The following is a 17,677-nucleotide window of genomic DNA, read 5'->3' as shown; positions in this document are numbered from 1 at the left end:
CGCAACTCGGAAAGGCGCTGTGAAGACCAGAGAGGGAGGGAGGCGCACCCGGACCACCGCGCGTCCTTGAGGGGGTGAGGATCTGCTGGAGGATTACACGGTGTGTAGGGGTTTGGGCGCAATGCCATCAATGACTATTCCAAATGTTTGAAATATTGTGATTTTTAGCATAAAATGGTGAATAGTTGTAATTATTTTTAAACAGGCGGAGCTTTTGAACCGTGTACAAGTAGTTTTGTGTTTTTTTCTTCGTAATTACTGCCTTGGTGATTGGATGAAAGGGTTTCATGAGGGGGGGGGGGGGGGGGGCACTTGAGTGTTGCGGGTTAGTGCCCGTGTATTTTATGCATAAATATTTTATTAAGTTTTGTTTTCTTCATTTACATTTTTTATGGACAGAATGACTTTTTTCATGCCAACTTTTATTAAAAGAGCAATGGATCAAAAACATTAAATGGGACGATGTTTTACATTATAATTATTAATACGTTGTAATTATCAATTCTATGTTAAAACGCGATTATTGTACAGTGAAATGAAGTATCTGCACATCAGGCAAAAAAACATCGCTATGCAACATCTGTAACAACATCGGTTTCTTCAACATCAGCGGTGCGACTGCGCCCTCTTCTGGCCCTTATACGCCAGTGAGTTTGCGCATGGCCGCTATTCTCCCGAACACTAGATGGCGCTAACGACCCACTACACCACAAACACACACACGACTACGCTAGAGGCGGAAGTACCTCAACACGTCTGTCTTCGCTGCTTGTGGTCGGGCCTACGGTTGTTTCTTTGCTAAACAACACTAACCATGTCGGAAAGAAAAGTTCTGAATGTAAGTTTTGAATGAATATTTCTTTTCCCAGTCCTGATGAGTGTGATTTAATGTGTCTGAGAAACGTAAAGGACGGTTTGGGTGTAGAACCACTCCGAGACGGCTAGTGCTGGCTAGCTCACCCCATAGAGAGGTGCAGGATCACGGCTGGAGTGTGTTTACTTCTCCAGGGTCAGACTGGATGATCATCTGTGAGGAGTTAAACACATTCATGCCTGTTTACTTGTCTGAGATGTGTGGCATAGCTAGATATCAGCAGGCACCTGTAACAGAGGACTGTTTATCTTCTAAACATCTATTGCTCTCTAACTATGTATTTCTTTTCGTAGAAATACTATCCCCCAGATTTTGATCCATCCAAAATCCCTAAACTTAAACTCCCGAAAGACCGTCAGTATGTGGTCAGACTGATGGCTCCATTCAACATGAGGCAAGTGGCTGTATTGTATTGACGAAATCGTGAAATAAAATGTTTTTGGGTGACTTTTGCATGTGCAAATTAGTTGTAATTCTAAATGGCAACTTTCGTTCAGGTGTAAGACGTGTGGCGAGTACATTTACAAAGGGAAGAAGTTCAATGCACGGAAAGAAACGGTCCAGAACGAACTCTACATGGGACTTCCCATCTTCCGCTTCTATATTAAATGCACCCGATGCCTGGCAGAAATCACTTTTAAGGTAAGAGAGGAAACATCTTGATCACCGTACCAGTGAAATGCTTAGAACAGCGCAGGCAGTTGGATGATATTGTTCTAATTGTTTTGGAACGAGCAACTCTGTGAGCAGCGACAACCTGGTGCGTTTGACTTTGCGCTTCCAACAGAAAGCAGGTTGTTCAAATCCTTTCTGCGCTGCTGCCAATATTGGGCCCTTAACCCTCTGAGCTTCAGCGGTGCTGTACTGTAGCTGACCACATGCTCTGATCATCTTCCAAGAATTCACCAGGATATGTGAAGACTACATTTCATTGCCTGTGTGTGTGTGTGTGTGTGTGGTTCCTCTCTCGAATAGACAGACCCAGAAAACACGGACTATGCTATGGAACATGGAGCAACACGAAACTTTCAGGCAGAGAAACTGCTTGAGGAAGAGGAGAAGAAAATTCAAAGGGAACGAGAGGAAGAAGAACTAAATAACCCGATGAAGGTAATGTTGAAACATCAACCTGGCAGCATTTAATATGTTCACAGAAAGCTAGAATGCGCTATATGAATACATTTGTATTCCAGTAGATCCTTCCACAAGCTCCGGGGTTTAAGATACCTGGTTCAATAATCAATAATAAGATATCTAGGTTCAATAATCCGTCCCACAGGTGCTGGAGAACCGCACACGCGACTCCAAGTTGGAGATGGAAGTGTTGGAGAACCTGCAGGAGCTGAAGGAGCTGAACCAGCGACAAGTGCAGGTGGACTTTGAGGCCATGCTGGGCCAGTACAAGGAGCTGGAGAAGAGACAGAGGGAGAAGGAGAAGGAGGATGATGAGAGGGAGACGAAGTGAGTGAGGAGAAGAACCAGACCTTTCTAAATCTTCCCACTGTGGGATTTGCGACCCAGCAATGCAGCGCTTGGTACCGAGTTTGAGTGTTTTTTGCATTTGTTGTTGTCAGGGAACAAGTAAAACAGCTGGGATGAAAAACGTTGTTTTGAATTATGTTTTTATGTAGGCAGAAAGTACTTCGGATTAACCAGACAGAAAGAACACAAGGCAGGCAGCAGTCAGCTGTGTGCACTTTAATCTCCAAACTGGTTCTCCCTCTGCTCTGTAGGGAGATGCTGGAAAGGGCTTTGGTGAAGAGGCTCATGGACTCTGACTCCGACTCGGATCGGGACCAAGAGGATGGGAAAGCGCTGAAGAGGCCCTCTGCTGAGAGACCTACAGACATCCTGACCACAGACACGGGCCCAGACACAAAGGCATGGAGACCGACCACCCCCTGCAACTCTAGACACCTACTGTTGTCTATGTCAGTTGTCCTGTAACCTTTTAGTGCTGATTTAACACAAGCTAAGGGGCACTGAGCGGTGTTATGGGGCACTGAGCGGTGTTATGGGGCACTGAGCGGTGTTAAGGGGCACTGAGCGGTGTTAAGGGGCACTGAGCGGTGTTATGGGGCACTGAGCGGTGTTATGGGGCACTGAGCGGTGTTATGGGGCACTGAGCGGTGTTATGGGACACTGAGCGGTGTTATGGGACACTGAGCGGTGTTATGGGGCACGGAGCGGTGTTATGGGACACTGAGCGGTGTTATGGGGCACTGAGCGGTGTTATGGGACACCGAGCGGTGTTATGGGGCACCGAGCGGTGTTATGGGGCACCGAGCGGTGTTATGGGGCACCGAGCGGTGTTATGTAAATGTAAATGTGCCGTATTTTGTCAATTGTGATTTTTACACCGCAATCGAAATTTGTCCTCCGCTTTTAACCCATCTGTGCAGTTAGAACACACACACTAGTGATAACTAGGGGGCTGTGGATCACACGTGCCCAGAGCGGTGGGCAGCCCTAGCCCGGCGCCCGGGGAGCAGTTGGGATTAGGTGCCTTGCTCAAGGGCACCTCAGTCATGGCCTCAGGCCTGGGAATCGAACCCACAACCCTCCGGTCACAAGACCAGTTCCCTACCACCAGGCCATGACTGCCCCTGTTATGGGGCACCGAGCGGTGTTACGGGGCACCGAGCGGTGTTACGGGGCACGGAGCGGTGTTATGGGGCACGGAGCGGTGTTATGGGGCACGGAGCGGTGTTATGGGGCACGGAGCGGCAGAGGTGGGGACTCGAGTCACATGACTTGAACTCGAGTCATTAATATTAAGACTTTTGACTTGACTTGAAAAAATATTCAGAGACTTAGACTTGACTTGGACTTTTACACCAATAACTTGGGACTTGAATTGGACTTGAACCTGTTTACTTGCAAAGACTTGATTTTTTAACCCCAAATCTAAATTTTAAAACGCATATTAATATTTATAAAGTGTGCCCCATTAATTTCATTTCCGTCCTTCTGATGCAGACCGGTCCTCTGCTTTTCCACACTCTGTACGTGTGTTTGTGCATGAGCTGCAGCACAACCAATCAAATGGGGGGTTGGCGAACGTAAATTTTTACTGGGCGGGGTGTAAAATGGACACAAATTAAGTATTATATCGCGATCGATCGATCGCCATTGGTTGGTGCCAGAGCGAACTAGTAACTCATTGAATCATAGATGTGGATCAGAGGTAAATAAACTAGATTTTTTTCCGGCGTGAGAAATCGGATGTGTCGTGAGAGCGTGTGAAGACGGTCAAATGTGTGTGTCTCACGCTCAATGCGTGAGGGTTGGCAACCCTGGGTTCTGTATCTGAACTCGGGGAAGAGAGCCTCTCTCTGTCACCATCATAATATCCAGTTCTATCTCAGCATGGATTGTGTATTTGAAGACGTCTACGTCGAGAAAAAAATATATTGACAAAAGTGGAGCGAGTTTTCAGCTATGGGGACATCATTCATCGTGCACAAATGACATACAGACTTTTGGCCAGCAAATGCAATGCAGAATAGTTTACTGAAATGTCTAAAGTTGCAGATTCCTGTTAATTGTTCAGTTCTTATATTTGTTTGTCTTGTGTCACTCACACATGGACACACATGTTCTCCAAGAAACCAGATAAGAGAAGAGAGGGAAAAATGCTGTTATGGTTCTTTGTATTGTACTGTGAAAATATCAGCACTTTTTATTTGAACATGGAGTTCTACTTATGACTTTTTCACAGAATATTTATTTCTGGAAAATTGTAGTTTAAAGTATGAATATTTTTGCAGCTAAGTTTAACAAATTGAACTGTGCAATAAAGAGGTGTAATTTTAATTTTTTTTTATACTTCATGTTTTCAGTTGCACATGTTTTATCAAGATTTGAGGAGAATACAGATTTAAAAAAGAATTTACAATTTAAATTTATTTACATTTAAAATATACCTGCAACATTGGTAAAAAAAAAAAAAAAAAAGACTCGAAAGGACTTGAAATTCCAAGTTTCAGACTTGGGACTTGACTTGACTGTTGCCTGTCTTGACTCGAGACTTGACTTGACTTGAGTGTCTTTGCTTGAGACTTGACTCGGGACTTGAGGTATAAAGACTTGGACTTACTTGAGACTTGCAAAACACTGACTTGGTCCCACCTCTGCGGAGCGGTGTTATGGGGCACTGAGCGGTGTTATGGGGCACTGAGCGGTGTTATGGGGCACTGAGCGGTGTTATGGGGCACCGAGCGGTGTTATGGGGCACCGAGCGGTGTTATGGGGCACCGAGCGGTGTTGGAGTGCTGGTGTTGCGTTTCACCTGTTGGCTACTTCAGGGACATTCCCCTCTATTTCAAACACCTTCCACGCATCGGTTTTTATAATGCATCTGTGTGTTCCTTCAGAGTTGTCAAAACGTACAGGATAATCTGCGGCGGTGATGGTAATCTCCTCCCCTGTGTCTTCCTTTCCCCATGACATCATACACCACATAGTGCTGATTGGCTGCCATCCAGCGGAACCTCACTTCTCATTTGCATAAAATCGAATTAGCATTTTCAACGCTGTCTTCGCTTAGTTTGCAATGCTCTCACACACCCACAATCTCACGCACTCAACCACCGAGCTAAACACGCCTCATTCGGGGGGGGGGGGGGGGGGTGGTTAATGTGGGGGCGACTCTTGCGTTGACCTGTGGGGTCATGACCTTTCACCTGCCCTCCCCTACAGGGCCCCTCGTCATCTGGGGTCAAACGTCAGAGGGTGGAGAGCTGGGAGAGGAGTGTGGGCGCTCTGGGAGGCAGAGGAGCGCTGGGCTCACTGGTGGTGCGGAGAAAACCTGCAGTCATGACCTCGGCCCAGCCGGCTGCGGCCGGACCCGTCGCAGCAACAGGTGGGACCTTTGACCTTTGGGACTGGTTGAAGTCCGGCCCCATGAGTGGCAAAAATAATTCGGATGCTTCCACAGTCTAAAAACTAATACGCTATTAACAACAAGATCATTTGAAGTGATTTAAATAATAAATCGGCATTGCTCTATAAGCACTGATCTGGGGCTTCAGTTCTGGCGTTTTTGTAATGGTTTTCCGTTTTTCTCTGTTCAGACTCAGCTGCTCCTGGACCTGCAGAAAGACGCTCCACTTCCTCGGGCGCCAGCAGTGGCGCGGCGTCTGTTCAGAACAGTTCCTCTCTCGGCCTGCTGGGGGCGTACTCGGACAGCGACGACAGCGGCTGCGACTAAGCGCCTTGTTCCGTACAAAGCTTTCTAAACAACAACCTAGCACATGCAAAAGGACAGTCACGGGAGGAGACACTCGCCTCTTTTTAAAATAAAATAAACTAGCAGCTGGATTTATTGGACATTTTTGATGAACATGCAAGCCTCTCTGAAGATGTTCTCTGGTTGAATGAATGGATCATTTCAAGCTTTGTGGTCTGTTATTGAAGTAAATATTCTTCAGAAGTTCACGTTTTGAATGGGAAAGGTATAGGAATCTTACCAAAAAAAAATGCCAGCTCTATTAACAGATTTTCATCTTTCTCTGTGGTTGCATTATCTCTGTCAGTTTCTTAAATCGTGTCCCAAAGATTAAAGATAAGAGTATCTACTTTTTGTAACTCAGAGCTCGCAGACAATCTTTTGTTTGTGTGTGGGCTTTATTGCTGTTTCTCAACTAGCCTGAAATACTGTTTATTGTGGTACTGAAGTTCAAACCACCATGATTAAACAGATCTTATCTGCATACTGCCGGAGGGTGGTGGTTACTGTTGGGAATCACAAGAGACAGCAATGTGCATTTATTACAATTGTTGGATATTCACTGCTGAAATGAACCCTAGTCCTGGACTGTTAGTATCACACGTCGGTTTAACACCCCTCTTAGTCTGGAATTAGGTGAAATGTGTAATTTATACAAGGTTTTCTCAGACTAGTCAGGCATCATGGCTCTTTTTCCTCTGAGTGTGGTAGGCTTGGGTGGGAATGACAAAGGGAAAACTCAACACTCACGTTCATAACATTATAAATGCATAAATAACACGGCGGTGTGCTTAATGAAATTACATTCCAGTGCCGAACAAAGAAGTCTAGTAGCCTGTGGGCATCGCCTACAAGTCAGTGCCATACAAGTCTGCCATAAAGGAGCTGGGCTGGTCCTCTTCCTCCTCCTCCTTCTCCTCCTCCTCCTTAGGAGACATGGGCACCAGACTTCGTTGAGGAGTGTGGTTTTTGTAAACCACTGCCATGGTAAGTGGCTGTAAGCTGCGAGGCGTGTACATGCGGACCACGGTACATTATTTAAAGGATTTTTCACTAATGCATCCGCGGTTTGGTTTATGGGGTTTTTATTGGCACAAAGATGGATTTATTTCACTGGCTAAATGGATGGTGTTAATTTACTGGTTTGAATTGTTTGCGAATTATTTAAAGTGCAGCGTAAATCGTTTGTTATAAATGGATCGTTTTGCCTCGTTTCGATGTAATCTGTATTTTCTTGGGGGGACTTTTAATTTATTTTTCCCTGATTTGAGTTATTTCGAGTAATTCGCCGTTAGCTTGTTGCTAGCTAACATGCTCCATGTAAATAACAATCGGACAGACTCGCTACCTAAAGCTAGCTCGCCAACGCTAATAAACGTGTTAAAGTGTAATTTTGATATAATCCATATGCAGAGATGTTAGATTATCTGAAAGTTTGGCGTGGTTTGTTGGATAAATGTCCAAGTTTGTCCAGCTAGTCTGCGTTAGCCGGCTAGCGACGTGAACAACTGTTAAGTCAACCCTGCTGGAAAACTTTCTGGAGGTGAAATATTAAAGTCGTGTCCATGTTTTCTGATTAACTTTCGACACCTCGAACAATTCACCGTGAAATAAAACTAAACAACATCCCCCTACAGGTTGAACATGTACAAAAATATAATGTAATTGACGAGGAAGGTCGGGCTGCTCCCACAATGGAGGCGTTGTGCTTTAGGGAGATGTGTCTGGTGGGATTTACACTACAAGTTTATTTTCCTAAAGTTTTATTTTCTGTTTAGACAAATCCAAGCTAAAGCCTAGGTGCACTAAGGTATCGAGAAGACCACAAGACCACTACAGACAAAGGTAATCCCATCCTAATACACAACCAATTCTATTGATTTCCTCTGATTTTCCCAGAAATTATTGCAATTTATAGGGACCCATGTTAAGACTTTAACGTGGCTTGCTGTGGTGTTTTGGGACCTTCTCAATGTGAAGGGAGAAAGTCTGGCTTGATTTTTATCCATTTGCAATCTCTCATCAGTCGACCTTGGAGTGGAGACTTAAGTCTTTCTTTTCTTTTCAGCACAGACCCATGGCAAAGTGGTTGAAAGATTACCTCAACTTTGGCAGCAGAAGAGCCCCCCCACAACCCCCCAAGCCAGACTACACCGAGAGCGAGATCCTCCGAGCCTACCGCGCCCAGAAAGATCTGGACTTTGAGGACCCGTACGAGCCCTCGGAGAACCGGGCGCAGAACGGCCCGGGGACCACGGACTCGTTCCCAGCCTTCGGGACAGTTCTGTCCAACGGTATGGAGGTGAAGATCGTGTCTCCCAAACACAGGCTGATAAAAGTGGAATCTCAGGAATTTGTTCGCTGCAAGAACCCGCTGAGCATCGTGTCCTTCACCGAGCACCATGCCCCGGTGAGTCCTAATAATTAATCATCTTTTTTTACACACTTTCTACAGTGCTTGCATCACCTAGTAGTCAGGAAAAAAAAACTGAATTTCCCTTAATGGTGATATAATGAAACATGCATGAACATTGAACACATTGTTTTAGTACAGCTTACAAATTGCATTATTACAATACTCTCAAATTCCAGTTAGTTAAAACAGACCCTTTATTAAGCGACTGTCCCTAAGTGGTTACTTAGCATGTATCTGTCTGTGTTTTAAAAGCACATAGACTCGGGGCTTGTTGTCCCAAGTCTATCAAAGTTGTAAACTGCTGCCTGTTAAGAGGTTTTGGTTGCCCTGCCTGGGCTGTGTGCCCACGGGCTCTGTGAGGGGCGTTTCTGGATCAGAGAGCGTTTGGCTGGCGTCCATGTCACAGCATCTCATAGTTCAGAATCTGACGGGCATCCGTGCCAGAGTCCAGAACGTAAGACGTTTCCTTCTAAAACTGGGGAGCATTCCTGGGTGTTTGTGGACCGAGGTTGGAGACGGGGAGATTCTGGTGGTGGTTAGTACGGACTTCATCAGGCCAGAATGGTTGCTCTGACTTGAGGGCTCTGTTGGATTGGAGCATGAATAGCCCTTTAATTCGAGTATATAATCAAATGTTGGAACTCTATCATTTTAGTCTGGATGGTGTTGAATTGGATTAGATTGGTTTTAGCCAGGCACAAATGCGGCCTGTCTGTGGTCGATGTGTGGTTGATTCTGCACCTGCAGATGTACGATGCTTTGTGAGCGTTTCCGGTGGCAGTTGTGGTACGCTACTTGGTAATTACCCTTCTGAGGGCAATGAAATATTAAAGCCAAGAGACAGAGGGAGACTCTTTATTCATTTGCTCCAAGGTGAACGTGATCTATAAGCCTGCAGTGATTTCCAACGCACATTTTCTCTCACGCTCAGACCGGCTTCATTACGTCGTAGTGTGTTGATCTGGAGCCCAGGGCACTGCTTCTCATCATCAGCTAATCGTGTTTACCTGTTAACCTTCAAACTTAAGAGCCCCATCAAAGTGCCTGAGCTATACACCCCCCCCCCCCCCCCCCACACACACACACACACACACACACACACACACACACTCACGAAAGTGATGAGTAGTTGGATAAGCAGAAGGATCGCAGCCATGCCTGTGGCTAAATGTGACGACAGCGCTCTCCCTCACACCCCCGTCTCCTCCTTGTTTGAACACGCAACCTCCGCGCCGTTTCTGTGCAAGTCGACTTCTCGTCCGCCACGCTGCTGCCGGGCGTGGCAGCCCGGCTGGGCGTGGCAGCTCGGCCGGGCCAGACGGCGCTCTGGGAGACCAACGGAGCCTCACGAAGTAGGTGGAAAACGGCCCTGCGCCCGCTCGGTGCCCACGCCCCTCGCCGCTACTGTGCCCCAGTGCGGAGGAAGCCGGCAGAGGCTTCCGCGCCCTTCGTCAGGCGAAGGCGGCACACGCCAGCATGGCATCGGCGTCACACCCCTCCTCTTCCTCGCTCACATCTCCTTCGGAAGATCTCTCGTTTCTTCCATCGTCCCTTCCATTGCTGGTGCGCTATGCGTGACGCGGGGCTTGTGCAGTGTCTTCTGCTCATGGTGGGGTTTTGTGTTTGTGGGGGGGGGGGGGGGGGGGGGGGGGGGTGGTATTAAGCCAGTAATAACCTCCGAGGCTTGGTAGGACATCGCTCACGCTTTCTCCCTCCATCCCACTCAATCTCTTTGTGTCTCTTTTTTGTCCTCTTTTCTACCTTTATTTGTTCCATCGCTCCGCTGCACTTAATCTCCAGGCCCCCTCTTCTCTCACCAAATCTTTTGTCGATAGTCAATGCTAAATCTCTCCCCCTCCCCCCCAGTTGGTTCCATCTGCCCCGGCTGTGGTCGACACGGATTACTCCGACCCGTTTGACGCCCGGCCGGACCCGCGGGCCCGTCTCAGCTGGGAGCACGACTCCGTGGAGAACTGCAACAGCTACATGGAGCCCTTCGAAGCCCAGAGAGTCATTACCGGTGAGACGACCTCCCCTCCTCCGGCACACATGAGCACACGCACGTTAGCCGATTCGTTTAATGCCCAGAGGCACATTAGCAGGAGTAGGGTTCGTCCAGGAGAGGCTCGCCCGTGCAGGGTGTGTCGGTCAGGAAGCGAGACTGCACGTACCTTATAATCGTATCTGAAGAGCTATATAGCAGCGTTGGAGTAACGTTTTCACTTAAGCTGAAAGTTTATTACAGCCCCTAGACAAAGTGGAGGGAGAATTCCCGTAAACACTTCGGCACGAGTCGAGAGATTTCGGGAAGCGTTTATCCGAGTACTGCTCGATGTTGTGTAGATGCTGGCTCATGTGGAACAGGACGCAAGAACCCAAAGGTGCGTTTTCCTACCTGTGTGGTCACGGGCGAGCAGTTCCCGTTTAACGTTAATTTAGGTTTGCTCGTGTTCCAGAGTTTGGCGTTGAGAAGAATTCCTCTCTCTTACAGGTGGAGCAGTTTGAGAGGGTCGTCAGCAGCACTGCGATCTAGAAAATGGTGTCTAATTGAGTGTGACGTTTTAAGCCATTTGGGAAGAAAAGTTCACCAGTTGGACTGGTGTGCGTGTAGCTGGAGTGGAACGTTCTCGTGAAATGCACTGCCATTCTGACCTTTGATAAAAGGACTTTATAAGCAACATGACCAGTGAGCTCAGAATCGTGGCTGTTTATTGTCGCCATTGCTGCTGTACTCGGGCCTCCAGGCAAATCTACAGCCGTCAACGTATCGACGCTTATGGGGCTGTTTATGTCCCCCCACAGAGCTGCAGCACGGGTCGGATCAGAACCACCCCTGCCCCCGGGGCAGCCCCCAGCTGTACGACAGCCCCTACGAGGAGAGGGGGCGCCGTTGGGCCGACCCCAACGACACGGAGCGGGAGAGCCGTCTGCCGCAGGACGACGAGAGACCGGCGGACGAGTACGACCAGCCCTGGGAGTGGAAGAAGGAGAACATCACCAGAGCCTTCGCCGGTGAGCTGAGCTCCAGGGAGACTCTGCCAGAGGCCCCGCGGGTCACGTCGAACCCGCTAGGGCCCGCCTCGCCAAATTTTACACGATAGATGCTAATGCGCTAATGCTATGAGCTATGACGTCGGTGTGTTTTAGAACGGCGCAGTCGGGCATTTTGTTATTGTACAGAAGTGTGATGGATGGAGGAGGGTGGAGAGGAGAGGGGTGATGGGGGCATTAGAACAGCAAAGAACAGTGGGCAAGTGGGCCGGGCGCAGGGGTAGATGGAGAACCAGAACCCGTGTGAGCTTGAATCACTCTGACGGCCCCGCAGACCTGCGAGTAGTGGAAAGATCTGTGAGGGACCCGTCTGATGATGATGATGATCCACCAGAGACACGCCGGTCACATAGCAGGCTCTGTGACCTTTGACTGCCGTTGGAGTCAGTCGTTCGAGAACTGTACTGGGTTTAAGGGAAGAAGTGAAGTGTCTCTGGGTGAACTGCTCGGCCACCCGTTAAATCTGCAACCAGAGGGGTCGTTGAAATGCATCACTGGACAAAAGAAGATTTATGAATAAACACTTGGCCAGAAACGGCGGGGGAGGCTGCTGTCTGAATGAAACGGAGATGAGATACGTCCGCGTAACGAGGGAGGGCAAGAGAAGCGTGGGGGGGGGGGGGGGTGAAGGGGGAGCAAGAGGGGCTAGAGGGACAAATGGGGCAAATTCCAGTAAGTGCCTGAAAGGAACAGCTAAGGGTTTGGCTGATGACCTGCTGTTCGTCTGGGTGGGAACCCCCTCCCCCGCTGGGTCAAACCGTCCAGTGAGAAACGAGACCAGTGGAGCGAGAGAGACGTAATCGCCCAATCACAAAGAAACGCGGTTCACGCACCGGTGGTAGTCTTGACTGCAGCTGCTATGACGTGCCGTGAGGTGTGGACCCATCTCTGTTCCTCTCTGGGGTGGAATAGAGTTTCATCTTTTTTTATTTTCAGGGTTTCACTCGGTCATGCTTTTAACAACTTCACAAACGAGGCTGTTTGTGTCTTAGTCGGTTCTGGGCAACTCTGCTCTTTTGTACCCGGTTAAACACGGATGGCGTTTTTCCATGTGCTCAGTCCAGTTTGACGGCGCTGATCGGGACAACTCCACTCTGCCCCAAGGCGAGCCACAGAGGAGAGGTGTAGCACCCAGGACCAGCCCTCCGTCCAACCGGGCCACGAGCCTCCGCAGGCCCGGCGAGCCCCACACCGTCCTGGGGGAGAGGGTAGACCCTGCCAAGCCCCTCAAACAGCAAGTGTACGTGTTGCAGCCCAGTTCTGTTCCCGACCCGACACGCTGCCTTTGTGTTGAAGCCCTAACTGAACCGTGTGCGTGTGTGACAGGTGGTACCACGGTGCGTTGACCCGCTCCGAGGCAGAGACTCTACTGACCCTGTGTAAAGAATGCAGTTACCTGGTGAGGAACAGTCAGACCAGCAGAAACGCCTACTCCCTCTCCCTCAGGTACAACACCACCTACTCCCTCAGGTACAACACCGCCTACTCCCTCTCCCTCAGGTACAACACCGCCTACTCCCTCTCCCTCAGGTACAACACCACCCACTCCCTGTCCCTCAGGTACGACACCGCCTACTCCCTCTCCCTCAGGTACAATACCACCTACTCCCTCAGGTACAACACCACCTACTCCCTCAGGTACAACACCACCTACTCCCTCAGGTACAACACCACCTACTCCCTCAGGTACAACACCACCTACTCCCTCAGGTACAACACCACCTACTCCCTCAGGTACAACACCGCCCACTCCCTCAGGTACAACACCGCCCACTCCCTCAGGTACAACACCGCCCACTCCCTCAGGTACAACACCACCTACTCCCTCAGGTACAACACCGCCCACTCCCTCAGGTACAACACCACCTACTCCCTCAGGTACAACACCACCTACTCCCTCAGGTACAACACCGCCTACTCCCTCAGGTACAACACCACCTACTCCCTCAGGTACAACACCACCTACTCCCTCAGGTACAACACCGCCCACTCCCTCAGGTACAACACCACCCACTCCCTCAGGTACAACACCACCTACTCCCTCAGGTACAACACCGCCTACTCCCTCAGGTACAACACCGCCTACTCCCTCAGGTACAACACCGCCCACTCCCTCAGGTACAACACCACCTACTCCCTCAGGTACAACACCGCCTACTCCCTCAGGTACAACACCGCCTACTCCCTCAGGTACAACACCGCCCACTCCCTCAGGTACAACACCGCCCACTCCCTCAGGTACAACACCGCCCACTCCCTCAGGTACAACACCGCCCACTCCCTCAGGTACAACACCGCCCACTCCCTCAGGTACAACACCGCCTACTCCCTCAGGTACAACACCGCCTACTCCCTCAGGTACAACACCGCCCACTCCCTCAGGTACAACACCGCCCACTCCCTCAGGTACAACACCGCCCACTCCCTCAGGTACAACACCGCCCACTCCCTCAGGTACAACACCGCCCACTCCCTCAGGTACAACACCGCCCACTCCCTCAGGTACAACACCGCCCACTCCCTCAGGTACAACACCGCCCACTCCCTCAGGTACAACACCGCCCACTCCCTCAGGTACAACACCGCCCACTCCCTCAGGTACAACACCGCCCACTCCATCACTTACGACCGTAACTCTGCAGACTTCCCTCTCTGATTCAGGGCCCCAAACTCTTTCACACTCCTTCAAGGTTACAATAACATTACCAGACTCTCTCGCATCCTGATATAGTCTTCCAGGCAGAGTAACCTATAATGCAGTAATGTTCTCCCTTATAATCTCTAGGGTCATGTAATAGCATTCTCTTGCGCTCTCTCTCTCTCTCTCTCTCTCTCTCTCTCTCTCTCTCTCTCTCTCTCTCTCTCTCGCTCTCTTGCGCTCTCTCTCTCTCATATCAAGTTCTTGACCCCCTGCTTGTTAATCATGACATGTCGTTAGAATCGATAGCGCTGACATATCTCTGGCCATGCCCCGGCTACCTCACTGCCTTTAATGATCTCCACGGCGATACGAGACACTCGGCAGCCCACACCCCGACCAGACGGCGTGCGGAGTTTTCCCCTGTGTATTCTGCCCCCCCACCTGCTCAGTGACAGAATCGTTATTAGAGCAAATTGGGTCCCTGCTAACTGCAGTTCAGTGAGTTTGTGCTGCTCCAGTGTCGTCAGAGCTCCATCAGGATTAGATCCACACGTCACGCGTGCTTTGATCAAGTCGTCTTTATTTATAGGGCGCCGAAATAAAGGACAGGTGTCTGCCCCGCCCAGGAGCCTTGTAGTAAAATGGAGTGATTTATCCGTCTCGACCGCGTCAAAGACGACGGCTACGGGGCTTTGCTGGCCTGGCGGCCTTCAGAAGGCACGTTTGCACGCTGCTGCTTGATGTAGCAGGTGTAGCAGAATCGGCCGGGCCTTCACATGCGCTCTGAAACAAACAGGGTTCATGTCTGCGGGGTTTGTTACCATGGATAAGTGGATCCACTGGTCGGGTTCTGTTTGTTTGCCTGCTAATCCACAGGCTTAAATACGTCTGGTCCCCAGAGCAGGAGCCTGTTTACATCCGCTCTCCTCTTTGCCATATTGGCACTCATCTCTCTCTCTATCTCTCTCTCTCTCTCTGTCTCTCTGTCTCTGTCTGTGTGTGTGTGTGTGTGTGTGTGTGCCGCCCCCCCCCCCCCCCCCCCCCCCCCATGTTGACTGCACTCTGCGAAGCGCTCTTGATCCTGCACAGCTGTGTGTGTGTACGTGAAGTTCGGTGTCTGGAGGGCCGTGTTCAGAGTCAGGGTTCCGAATCCCTTCTATGTCTCACTCCTTCACTCCTCGTGTGACGCCCACACCACCACACTGGACATTTAACCGTTTCCCCTGACACAGCTTCCCGTGTACTCCGTCCATCTCTGTCCGTCTCCGTCCTCGTCTCCGTCGCTCACTGGTTTCTCGCTGTGATTCCCCACAGGAGCTCCCACGGCTTCATGCACATGAAGTTCAGCCTGACCTGCGACGGCCGCTACGTCCTGGGAGAGAACAGCCCTCCGTTTGACAGCATCCCCGCCGCCATCCACCACTACACCACCCATAAGCTGCCCATCCGCGGGGCCGAGCACCTCTCCCTGCTCTTCCCTGTGGTGGTGCAGACACTGTGAGGACACGCGTGGGCTCACACTCCACCTGTACACACACACACACACACACGGGCTCACACTCCACCTGCTGCTCCACCTGTACACACACACACGCGGGCTCACACCTCCACCTGCTGCTTCACCCGTACACACACACACACACGCACGCTCAGGGCCTCCATTTGAACGGATTTACAGCAGAGCTTTGTGTTTTGATCTGAAGTGTGTGTGTGTGTGTGTGTGTGGATTCATGATGAAGGCTGTTTGCTGTGAATGTTTTCAATACCAGTTTAAAGCGCCACTGATGTGCAATTTGGCTGTGGTTGGTGCTGTATTGTTGAAGGCCCTTTTTGAGATGACACAAATCCACACTACACACCCTGCACAGCTGCTGTAAGGTAACGCACACGTACTCCTTCTCCTACTCCTTCTCCCTCACGTCCACTGGACGCTTGGGGCTCCACGGCTGTTCTGATGGGCTACGCCTCCATCACAGCCACACGCCAGCAGCAGCAGAGATGCACGTTTTAGCTGTAGATCTTCCGACGTTACGCTGTACCTTTTGACGTCCGTGCCGTAGTCAGAGAGCACCTGTCCGACTGGGAAGAGACGTGTGTAACTGTAAAGGACGAACGTGGCCAGGTGAAGTCGCTTAGTAATATGGGAAGACCATTTGAATAAATCCCAGTCGTCCCAGTGTGTGAGACGCTGTGAAGGCGCTCAGGTTGCAGGTGTGGGGAGGCGGAGGCGTGGCCGTGGTGACTGCTGTGTCCTAAGACACCCAGACGGCTCCTCCCCTTTCCACTCTGGCAAGCACAGCTTGGGGAGAGGGCTGAACCCCCACACTGCCAGGAACCAATCACAGCTTCACATCTGTAAAAAAAAAATAATAATAATAATAAAATGGCAAAACCTGCAATTGTTTGTCAGGAACTACTGAACTCGAGCACATATTAACACTTTCTCCGTCGTGATTGTAATGTTTCATTTGCATTAGATAGAATTTTTTTTGTAAATAGAAGCAATAGACATTTTTAAATAAATATGCAGATATATCCTGATCACAAGAATCACTACAATAATTATTCACACCGTTTGTAACTGACTTCTCTGGTAGTTGAAACTTAAAGTGATTCGGTGCAGCGAGTCCTGAATGAAGCAGCAAAGAGCCAAAGAGTCTTCATTGTTCTTCATCCTGCGGACTAGACGTCGTACCCCCGGCTGGTCTGTGTTAGCTGGGGAGCAGCTGGCGTCCGCGTGACCCTTCCGCTGACCCCCGGCTCTTTGACACGGGCCTGTTGGGATGCATGCGGACCCAGTGAGGCCCTGCAGCAGGACGGCACGGCCTGCTCTTCTGCGTAAAGTTGGAGAAGCGCTCGAGGCCATTTGGCTGTGCTGACTGAACAGAACTCATTTTACTGACGCTCTGTAATGTTACTGCTTTCGAATAAAGAACGCTGTTTTAAAAATAAAGCCTGTGTAATTATCTTCCTCCTGCTCCCGTGTTCTACATATTGTGTGGATGAGTGCTGATGTGACACGGAGCTTTAGAAGAACATTTGGGCTCTGGGGAAGTAAAGCAGGGAGCAAAACACCCTCACACACTCTGTTCTCACTCTGTTCTCACAGTGCATTTGCACTCTTTCTCTCTCCTGCACTCTGACTCTCAGCATAAAGTAGAATCGGTGATGGATCTTTCTAGCCTTCCTGCAACACGGGTATAAAAATAGGTCAGGGCTCCCGTGTGGGCCTTGGTCTATATGTGCAGTGATGTTTGTGTGTGGGTGTGTGAAACAGAGAAGTGTATTAACCTTTTACAAAGATGTGCTGCCTTTCATATTGTATTTCTGCAGAAAAGGAGTCACTTTGACTTTTCGTAAACTGCCTATTATTAGATTAATGATTGAAACTGCTTTTGTGATATAATAACTGGTGGACTATATATAGACACTCTTAATAGAGGTGCTGTTTGCAGGCTGTGTAGT

The 17,677-nt window shown here is 49.6% G+C and overlaps 2 protein-coding genes across 9 annotated transcripts; both read left to right on the top strand.

Moving 5' to 3' along the window:
• The first annotated feature begins 689 nt into the window (after positions 1–689).
• On the top strand, positions 690–6,588 carry yju2 (YJU2 splicing factor homolog). Its single transcript, XM_076981203.1, has 8 exons — positions 690–838; positions 1,168–1,268; positions 1,372–1,516; positions 1,850–1,984; positions 2,154–2,335; positions 2,608–2,755; positions 5,576–5,738; positions 5,950–6,588. Exons 1-8 carry the CDS (start codon positions 815–817, stop codon positions 6,084–6,086), a joined length of 1,035 nt encoding a protein of 344 aa, XP_076837318.1. The 5' UTR covers positions 690–814; the 3' UTR covers positions 6,087–6,588.
• Positions 6,589–6,935: 347 nt separating this feature from the next.
• Positions 6,936–16,634, top strand: shda (Src homology 2 domain containing transforming protein D, a). Of its 8 annotated transcripts, none has more exons than XM_076981196.1 (8): positions 6,936–7,091; positions 7,883–7,949; positions 8,178–8,514; positions 10,387–10,540; positions 11,323–11,532; positions 12,676–12,811; positions 12,898–13,017; positions 15,527–16,634. In XM_076981196.1, the coding sequence occupies exons 3-8, from the start codon at positions 8,182–8,184 to the stop codon at positions 15,711–15,713; spliced, it is 1,140 nt and encodes a 379-aa protein (XP_076837311.1). In that variant the 5' UTR covers positions 6,936–7,091; positions 7,883–7,949; positions 8,178–8,181; the 3' UTR covers positions 15,714–16,634. The 8 variants fall into 8 exon arrangements, with proteins under 8 accessions (XP_076837311.1, XP_076837312.1, XP_076837310.1 ...); XM_076981197.1 differs by having other exon boundaries at positions 12,631–12,811; positions 12,898–12,970; XM_076981195.1 differs by having other exon boundaries at positions 6,937–7,091; positions 12,631–12,811.
• The last annotated feature ends 1,043 nt before the right edge of the window (positions 16,635–17,677 follow it).

This window comes from Brachyhypopomus gauderio, chromosome 19 (assembly GCF_052324685.1).
Source record: "Brachyhypopomus gauderio isolate BG-103 chromosome 19, BGAUD_0.2, whole genome shotgun sequence".
Classification (NCBI taxonomy): Eukaryota; Metazoa; Chordata; class Actinopteri; order Gymnotiformes; family Hypopomidae; genus Brachyhypopomus; species Brachyhypopomus gauderio.
The sequence above is the reverse complement of the archived record's forward strand: the minus strand, read 5'-3'. Positions and strand labels throughout refer to the sequence as shown.